This window comes from Dermacentor variabilis, chromosome 1, assembly GCF_050947875.1.
Source record: "Dermacentor variabilis isolate Ectoservices chromosome 1, ASM5094787v1, whole genome shotgun sequence".
Lineage (NCBI taxonomy): Eukaryota > Metazoa > Arthropoda > Arachnida > Ixodida > Ixodidae > Dermacentor > Dermacentor variabilis.
The window spans coordinates 152,558,245-152,568,065 of NC_134568.1; the positions used below are offsets into that span (position 1 = coordinate 152,558,245).

At 47.1% G+C, this 9,821-nt stretch overlaps 1 protein-coding gene across 1 annotated transcript in view; it reads left to right on the top strand.

Moving 5' to 3' along the window:
- The first annotated feature begins 1,482 nt into the window (after positions 1–1,482).
- The window catches only part of LOC142586800 (S-adenosylmethionine synthase-like), a 38,542-nt gene continuing 30,203 nt past the window's right edge, over positions 1,483–9,821 (top strand). Inside the window, exon 1 of the mRNA XM_075697682.1 lies at positions 1,483–1,705. Coding sequence (XP_075553797.1) covers positions 1,576–1,705 — 130 coding nt within the window. The 5' untranslated portion in view covers positions 1,483–1,575. The remainder of the gene's footprint in view (positions 1,706–9,821) is intronic.

Sequence of the window (9,821 nt, forward strand, 5' to 3'; positions counted from 1 at the left end):
GCTGACATGGACGCTTTGGCGCAGGTGAAAAAAATGTTGATATTTGTTTCTGTGACATTACGGCAAATGAACCGCCTCAACGCTTCGTCTCATCGGACCTCGCTGCGTGCTTTATCAACTTGTGTGATAGTGCGTTGATTTGGCTTGCCTCGTTGTACATTATGATGTACGACTTTAGAAAACTCAATGCACCTTTGGTGTGAAATGTTTATAACAACATTAAACCCACAAAGTTTCGCAATTGAAAATTTAGAGCACCACTTCTGAAATGTCAATGCCCTTTCGCATCAAAAGTTGAAGAACTTTATAGCCATAAAGTTTCGATATTGAAATCCATGCGCTCCGTAGATTCCGCGGCCTCCGCGAGATGCCGCGACGAGCCCGCTCGCGATCAAAACGCCCTTGAAACTTTGTGCTCGGATGGGGCTCATTGCGTTATGTGACTCCCGGTGCACGGGTGTTGCCGCGAAATCAAACCTGAGTTCGCAATGTGCGCGCTGAAATGTCTTTTCGAGCGTGAAAAAGACATTGTAGACAAAATCCAGAATGATTTCTGGCGCCGGGGATTCTTTTGGTCGGTGGTGCATGGACAGCACGAAAAAATTTCCAGGGGGGGGGGGGGTACTGAAGCCCCACAAGAACCCCCCCCCCCCACCGGCTACGCCCCTGATGTGTACGTGTTTTCTTCGCTGTTTGCGTCTATAGTTCGCGCTGAGCGTTGCTTCCGTTTTAACCGGGTACACGTGGTACGGCACGGCGTATACTGTCTGAGGGGGAATACAGCAGCCCCCTAATGGCCTCGGGATGCGATGTAAAAATGCGTTCATTTCCGACACGGTCAACGCATGCACGTCACAGTTGAACACCTGCACATTCAACACTTTCATGGCGGGTAAGATATAACACTAACAAAACATAATATTAATACAGTGCAAGAAACATGTTACTCTTAACTGACTGATATCATCATGTACAGCGCCTACTGTCGGCACCATCAAGACGTGCTCGCCCACTGTAAAAGGAATATGTATATAGTAGAGGTTTCATGGTAGATTTTGAGCAACGCAGTGACGTGTACGTATTTCCGAAATAGTTTGGTGGCCGCTTCGTACAGTGAAATGAACGGGATTTTTTTTAAAAGCACGACCGTGCACTGCGCCGGGCGGAGCAGCGATTACAACCAGCGGACAGGCGCCAGTCGGAAGAGCTTCTCCTGCGGGAGCTCCCCGCCGGTTCGTTCGCGGTGAGCTGCAGGAACCGAAATCGGCGAGTGGGAGGGTCGGCATCGGAGGCCAACGGAATCGGTCCGGCGGCCGAAGGGCCCGCGCTTCCACAGTTTCGCGAAGGGTAGCACTCGCGAGTATAGAGAAGGGAAAACAGACGATAAGCCTCGCGGTTAGAGGAAGGCATCGCAAGCGGAGGACCTGCGATCACGTGATCACGCTCTCGCTGCGATTAGTATAAAGCAAGCAAGGCGGGACGCTGGGCTCCAAATCAGTGTCGACGCCGATAGTGTGCGACATAGCGCTCGGAGCAAGCTTGTGCGGCCGACCCCCTCGACGCAAGACACGCAGCATGGGCACCCTGCAAGGATCCAACGGAGTCGGCGTCAACGGCGTCCGCCACGCAGACGGACAACAGGAGATGCCCGGCGAAGAGGAGACCTTCTTATTCACCTCCGAGTCGGTCGGCGAGGGACACCCCGGTGAGTATGGCCTATAAGATGAAAAAAAATTGCACAGACAGCGAAAAGAAAGTTAGAGCATTAGTACTGCGCTGTCACCGCACGCCTCCATGGGGCCCTGACCTGGCCCAGGATACGTGCCGTGGGAGCTGCAGTGACTGAAGCGTTGCGTGCGATGTCTTCCGTGGCACTGGTCGCGGTGCACGCTCACCGTCAGCGGTTCCTCAGCCTTCGTTGCGATAACGAGAAACCACGCTGCAAAGCCTCAGCGATCACGGTATTGTTTCTTTTTCTTTACTGGTCATATCTAGGGCCGCGATCGCAGTACTCTGTTCGCTGAATAGAGATTTAAACGCCAAATATGGGACGCTTTGCTACTCGTTATTAGTTAACAATTTCGGACACTTTAGCTCAACAGACTTTCGACGGCAGAAAATTCACAATAAGTACACGTGCCGGAAAGATCGAGCAGAATCTCTTTGGTTAGCGGAGCGCTTTCTTGCCTGGCCGCAAAGATCGCCGGGACTACGGCGTGGTTCGTAAAGAAACGCACTTAATTCGCGGTGGGGACGAAATATTTGCATTCTGAAAAGAAAAATAACCGCTGCCTTGGGCAAATACCTGCACTTTCGCTGCATCAAAGGCAAAAATTAACAGATCTAACTCATCGTGCAGTGACTCCTAATACGTCAATAGGTGTACTAAATTTACACTATGCTGTTTACAGCTACAACATTGAACACAGATTATTATTTTTTTTAATACACTATACCTTGAAAAGCAACAAGTGTGAAAACACATCCTTATACCGGTACAAAAAAAATGCAAGCGAACTGAGGAATTTAGGGAAGCAGCCACACAGACTGTCAGAAACGTCGAAGAATTGATAGTTTGCGCTCAGGTGTCGTGTGTTGTTTTTTCGCTCAAGTCCTGTCCCTTCCTCGCTCTGCGCAGAATACTTTGGGAACGCAGAATACCTTGGGCTAGACAGTGTATGAAAAACTGAGCTCGTGAACGCACTACTGAATGTTATGCCCCACTTCACGATGCACACATGCACAGGAAATGGCAGTGACGAAGAGCGCAGTTTTGCGGAAGCGTTAATTGTTCTGGGTGTCAGCGGCAAGCGGCATGTTGTGCTGTGGCCCGCCGCCGTTTTCATTTCTTGGTTTGAACAGAAAAGAAGAAACGCCTAACTTTGTGGCTATTGAAGAACTTCCACTAGTGGACGCAATCGCTATGGAAGAGTTTGTCGAACATATCGTATTCACTTGAAGTATGGCATCATTCTGGAAAAACTGTAATAGACAGGATTGTTTGCTATAGGCGACTTAATAACACTATGAAGTAGTGATACCACATGTTCGCTACTTGCGACTCGTTGCTTAAATAACAGAGAAGTTCCCACAGGCGCTGGGCCATTTTCACTATACTGACGGGCGAACGCTCAGCCTTGCTCTGTAGTACGTTGCCTTCTTTTTTTTTTTTTTTTTTTTGCTAAGGCGGCTAATATCATCTGGGTCATGCATGCATGCAATGTAACGCGTATCGGCAGTGCCTCGACCATGCTCTCTGTAAAGTCACACTAGCAGTCATGCGACTGCCAATTGAAATAATAATAATGATGACAGTACTGGCAGAAAATATCACGTGGATGAAGCGACGATAACTATTTCCAGCGGGTTATACACAAATCCTGACAAAGCGCAGCAGAAATATGTTTTGTTGTTGATTTGGAGAAAAGCTATCATGTCTGATGTTCTGGTCAATCACTCAACGCTATCAAGCACTAGTACTTGCTGCTTTCTTTATTTCGTTCCATTATTCAGTTACGATTCATGAGAAAACTTGTGCAAAACAAAATGAAAGCCTTCATTGATTTCACGTGCACATAATCATCATGATCGCCTTTCATTTACGTCTTCACGTTCAGTCGGACGTGTGTTTTCTAAATCAAGCTTCCGATCGGCTTCCGTCTCTAAATACGAAGTATAATGATAAGGCCGTCCCCCCTCCCGCCTCAACCCCCCCCCCCTCCGAGGAAGGAAAATTACCTTTATCGTACATATTTAAGTCACATGACAGCTGTGTGTTGGTTTCAAATGGTTCGACCTACCTGAAAGCCTGGCCTACGGTTGTCCTAACTTTAAATTACGGTGGCGCTTCTCGAAGGAAGCGCTTCATGCCATCTATCAGCAGCGGGATGTTCGTTACAACTAAAAACTATGTAAACAAATTGTTAACGAAGTGTTGCGGGCATATCAAAACTCTAAGAGGGAAGCCGCTATGAACTGACATTGTCATTTTACGTCAACACAACTGAAGGGGCTTCCAGAGTTATCATTATTGTAATGACCGTGGTAATCCTCATAAGAGGTTTCCACAAGCTCACATAATCTATAATTTCCCCGTAAACTGTATCCTTCGCCAGCTATCCTTTCTATTGTAGTTTCCTGTATTAGGGGACTGCGAAAGCGAGGGCAATAGTTGATGTGATAGAGTGAATAGGATGGCTGGAATAACACGTTCTGTACTTTCTGACCTATTGCATCATGTGACAAAGATGTGGGGAGAGGCATTAACTAGGAAAGAAGGAGATGGAATGTGACGATGCAGTAAGTTATAACGAGTAGCGCCTTCCATGCACAATATGCGCACTGTTTCCAGGAAAGATGAGTTCGCAAGAAACGAGGACACTCGAGGACGTTATATATGGACGCATATTGTGCCTGATTTTGATGTAGCTTACATATGTACGCAAGTGCCAGACATACTTTACAGCGGGACCATTCAAGTCTCTTTCACCTGGTAATCTCCAACATCGCCTTTGTTGCGCGCCTGTTGTTGTCGACGTCTGCCCATGTGCGCACTATCCACTCCATCCGGACGACCATCCTGAGTGCCTTCCGTTCAACAGCATATTGAGAAAACGGTCTTCGGAGCGTCACAGAAGTAGCAGTCAGGGCTACGCCTTTATACCTAAGTTTACAGGAAAGACCTTCATGCCTAAGTTTACGGATGTATACATCATTTCTTCATTCTATTCTTTCCAGTGCAACAAATGCCCCAATCCACAGGCATGAGGGATGGGCAAGGAAACGCATAAGAAAACAATAAGTAAAAAAATACAAGCAATGAGAAGCAACAAGCGTAAATAAGTTCAGTTTCAATCCGTTGGGTGCGCCTCCAGAGTTTCGAATAGTGAAGTTTAAATTGGTGCTGTTTTATTCTCTCGCGAACTTCTGCGGTTCCAGATGCAAACCGAGAATCGTGAACCTGCCCACCTTATTGACACTCCAGCTGGAGTTCTGTAGAAACTTTGAGGGAATTCTAGTAAATGCGAGGAAGAGCAGCAAACGTTAAACATATGCTATGTTCGCATCGTGGTAGCTCAGGTTGCTGTACATCAGGGGACAACGAACGTAGGTGAAACATGGGGAAAACATTCGCGGTCCCACACAGGAAATGGACATTCACGAAACATCGAGCGTAGCCCAGCCGCATCGCGAGTCCGCGAAAGCGGAATCAAAACGCACAGACCATTCTCATGCGCAGAGTGGGTGGTTTCATCCACGTGATGATTCCCACTGACACTTCACTGCGATATGATTTCCACATTTGAATGGCCGATAGCCCCACAAGCGACACATGCGCAGCTGTGAATAAATAATCACGCACTTCCTTTGCGTCAGCTTGCGCTATAGTGCCGAAAGGCCGAAAGGACAAGTGATGTGCGCCGTGCTGGAATGACTGAGCCAGCGGCTCTTCTGAAAAAAATAGAAGAGGTGCTGGCTGAGCAATAGTTCACTATCAGAAAAGAAAGTCCTAGGCCAGTGCTCCCAAAGTAACTACGCGCAGAAGGCTATATCTGCGCTGCTAAAGTTGCTAAGGTCTACGGGCCTACTTATATACTGAGTTTGCTTCTTTTGTATTCCTCTCTCTTTATTCGGACTTTCCAGATACACTGGCGGTGTCGCACCGATTTTCTCCCAAGCCGTATAGCGGCGATGGGTTCCCGGCTTATGCAGTTTCCGCGGCGTTTCAGCGCTTTTTTGGAATGGCAGCAAACGATCGACGGGCGAAAAATAACCGCCTATTCATTGTGCGACACTGTTGAAGTCATGGAATATCGGTGAAGACAAGCTCCACAATTTTCCGAAAGTCGTCTTGTGGGCGATAAAGCTGCGGATTGGTAAGAATGTTAACGACGAATGGTCGTGTCAGCCAGCATTTAAAGAAAGATTCCTTCTCGGGCAATTTTGGTTAGTGCTTTGAATGTTGCGCCAGTATTCAGTGTTTCTACTTCGCCTTCTTTTTGGTTAATTCTGATAGACTGTTGATAAATCACGGTGAATGCAACTGGGGAGGAATGCTGTTCCTACGAAAATATACAATTTATCCGGAAGGACTTTTGCATAAGAGAAATGTGACCCTATAGCGTCCCACTTTTACAAAGTCGCGCTAAAGCACGCGAAAACGCTATACCGCACCATACCGCACATACCGCACATATAGTCTCGCGCGCATCTTATTACTTGGCACTACTAAACTGGGCCCATACTCACAAAAACGTACTCATGCTATAGAAATGTTTGGACGAGTAGATTCCAGCCAGTCATGATGTGGAACGTATCATTAGCGAAGACTGTCGTCCAATAATAAACAGAACTTAACATGAACGAAAAATTTCGCTAATTCGGTCGCTTTTTCCGCGCAATTTTACGATTCTTGAAAAGGATTGCACGACTAAAGTGACGCTTTGCGACATGCCTGTCGTCATGAATAAAGCCGACGTTTATTTTAGGTAGCAGCATGAATGGCAGCACTAGCTTCCGTTCATCCCTGAGCGGTACGAGGCTCAGCGTCCGACCAACTACTGGGTGCCTACTCTAGAACAATACGGAGATAGATATTAGAAAACAAGACCAAACATGTGATAACTCTTTCGGCACCGGTTACATTGACAACTCGGACCTTTATCGTATGTGACGAGCTTTTACATCACTTGTTATCTGCAAGCAAAGAGAGTAGACGTGGACTACGGTGCTCGTGGTCTCCTTAATTCCGCGACATAATGACCGTGTCTGGCGTTAAACGCAGCCTCACTTTCGACGATATAGTTTTGCATTTCATTAGAAAGGCGGAGGAATGTTCTGAGATACTCGTACGCCGGCTGCTTCCCGAGACGCGCGTGTCTTCTTGAGCCCGCTATCACCTCTGTCCCCGCCGCGCCACTTGTAGGTGCCGCAAAGTGCGAGTGTCTTCTTACTCTTCACAGCTTCACAGCTTGTCAGGAAACAAACTGTGATAGCGGTTGTCTTAGCGTCGATTAAGTGCACGGAGCGTATTTTTCTTTTTCTTTTTTTTTCCCCGCAAAACCTATCACCACAAAAGCGAATTGACAACGTCAGTGCAAATGTTTAAAGGGGCGTTTTGTTTCGTCCCAGTAGACGTGTCTTTCTCTAATGAGCAGAGGGTAAAAATTATCCTTGCCTTGGTTTCTGCAAATGGCAACAAGAGGAAGGCCGGAAATGTATATCAGTCATGGAAGTGCGGCGGTAGACCAAACGCATCGACTATCATTAAAACTTATGAAAACCTGAGACAAACCGGCAGCTGCCAGAAACAGCGGCGGAGGACTGCGTCTTTGAGTCTTAGCCTACGCACGGATGTTCTAGCATTTATGGCCTCAAACCCTCATGCTAGCGTGCGGGATGTAGCCGCCCAGATACCGATTTCCAAGTCATCAGTTTGGAGGATTCGAAACGACGGCCTTTACCCGTACCACCTTAACCAGCACCAATGCTTGGAAGATAGGGGCCTGTAGAATCGTCTAGATTTCTCGAATTGGGTCCTCACAAAAGCCGATGAGTCACCGGACTTTTTGAGCAAGATCATGTTCACAGATTAAGCCAATTTTTGCAGAAACGCCCAGGTAAATTTGCACGATGCAAACTATCGGAGTGACTATACAATGCACACTGGGCAAATAAAGTGCCGGTGCAATCGGCACCGGCACCAGTACCAGTGGTCGTTCAATGTGGCATGCGGAATTTACGCCAGTGCTATAATCAGTCCCATATTCTTCGATTACACACTGACTAGACAGTGTTACGTGGACGAAATCGTTGAAGTAGTGATAGATGAGTTTCTCAGCGAAGTCCCGCTGTCACGTCTTCAACTTCTGTGGTATCAGCAAGGTGGAGCGCCATCACAGAACAGCAGCCGAGCACGAAACCGGCTGAATGCGACTTTTCATGCTCAATAGATTGGAAGGCACGGGCCTGTAAATTGATCGGTTAGGTCACCTGACCTCTCTCCACTCGGTTTGTTTCTTTGGGGTTATGTGAAAGATCGTGTTTACTTGATCGAGACGGACGTCAGATGAGCGCAAGGCGAGGATAACGAATGCCTGCTGTAGAATTCCAGCGTCGGTCGTCAGGAAAGCCACAGAATATGTGACAAAGCGCACTCAGTACTGCGTAGCTGCGGAAGGAGACCTATTCGAACACGTCCGCTAGGCAGCAGCTGGTGTTCAACAGCGCTTACGAATTCATAGATCATAAGGGCACGCTGAAATATGATGGTTTCTATCCTAACCCAACAGAAAAACCTTCCCTCCGTCCTTAGCGCCCGCAGCAGCGCCCGCAGCAGCTAGCGAATTCACCTGCGTCCAGCCTCTCGCTTCAACGCCAACGAAGCGGCGAGAACACAGCGCTCACGGAGCTCTCAGCACATGCCGCACTCTGCTTGCTTCGGAGATCGCTTTCACTGTATGGACTGCGCCGCCGCGCCAGTCTTAGCCGCCTACGGAGCACGGTTGATCACGGTTCATAATGGTTCAGTGTACCTAATAAATGTTGCACGCATTTCCTTCATTTGGTACATCTTCTTGGTCATTTCATCGAACGTTCACATCCACTGCGGGCTATCTATACCACCAGTGAACATTGCTTCTTCTCGCCCCTTCTACGTCGTCTCGTGCAAGTCTCAACAGTTCGGTGTAGCAACCGCGCTTCTCCGTTTCACGGTTCTTTCGCGGTCGGTCTCGCAATTATGCGGAACACACCAGCGTGCTACCACGAAACGCCGCGCCAGTACCACGAAATGCTTACGCGTCATTCAGATAAATGCCAGAGAAGATTCATCGTAGCCTTTTTTTTTTTTTGAGGACATACCGATTGCTAATTCGGCTCATTTATAGAAGCGGTACATTTGCTTTCTTGAACGCTTCAGTTTTGTCCTTTTTCTACACGTGAGTCGATTCCCGGTCTGTTTATTTAGCTTTTATTTTGTTGGCACGAACCTATTTTTGCAGCACGTGTACACTCTAATGAAAAATAATACCATCACTTTAATTTGGCTTTCGTCCGTAGCAAGTTTCTGCCGCGAAATATAGCTGCGCGTACACTCTTTCGATGCGCTACAAGCATAGCCGGGATTTTGAAACATTCTATGTCTCTTCCATTGCTTTTTGCTTTTTGTACGTGGTCAGAGCGACGCTTCGGCCGCGTTATCAAGGGGATTTTGTTACCAATGTGATTAGTCGGCCTTGAGAGACGGATAATAAGTGTGACGTAGAAATGAGAGGAAGGAATGGCTGTGAAGCCAACAACCTTTATCAAGGTGATGCGCTGTCTCCTCGGGCTTACGGCAGGCGAAGCAGTTCAGAATCAGAATTTATTATAAGTGGGGTCACAATACAAGTAAATAGTATACAGTAGGCGGTTCCATAGTGAAAGACTGTATCGGGACCTCCTATTGCTTTCAATCATTTTATTTGAGGGCACTGCTTTATGACACGGCTGGGAGCACAGTCACGTACGTGGTATTTGTCAATTTTCGTGGGGTTACTTTACCAGTCGGAAAAAAATTAGTACGCAACTAATATGTCACTAAAAACACCCTAGTTAGATGTCATTGGGGGATGCCTACAAATGCCCTTTTGAGACTTTCATAATTACGACAGTACTTCTCGATTTAGATAATTAATTATAATTACCTAATTAAATATCAGTGACGAAAAACTTACTGGCGGCTACTGGAAACAATATGCACTAGGTTTTCTTCGAGTAACGCAATTGCACTTTCTTAAAGACCTACTGCATGATAGTTGGGACACCCCGTATATCTTTGA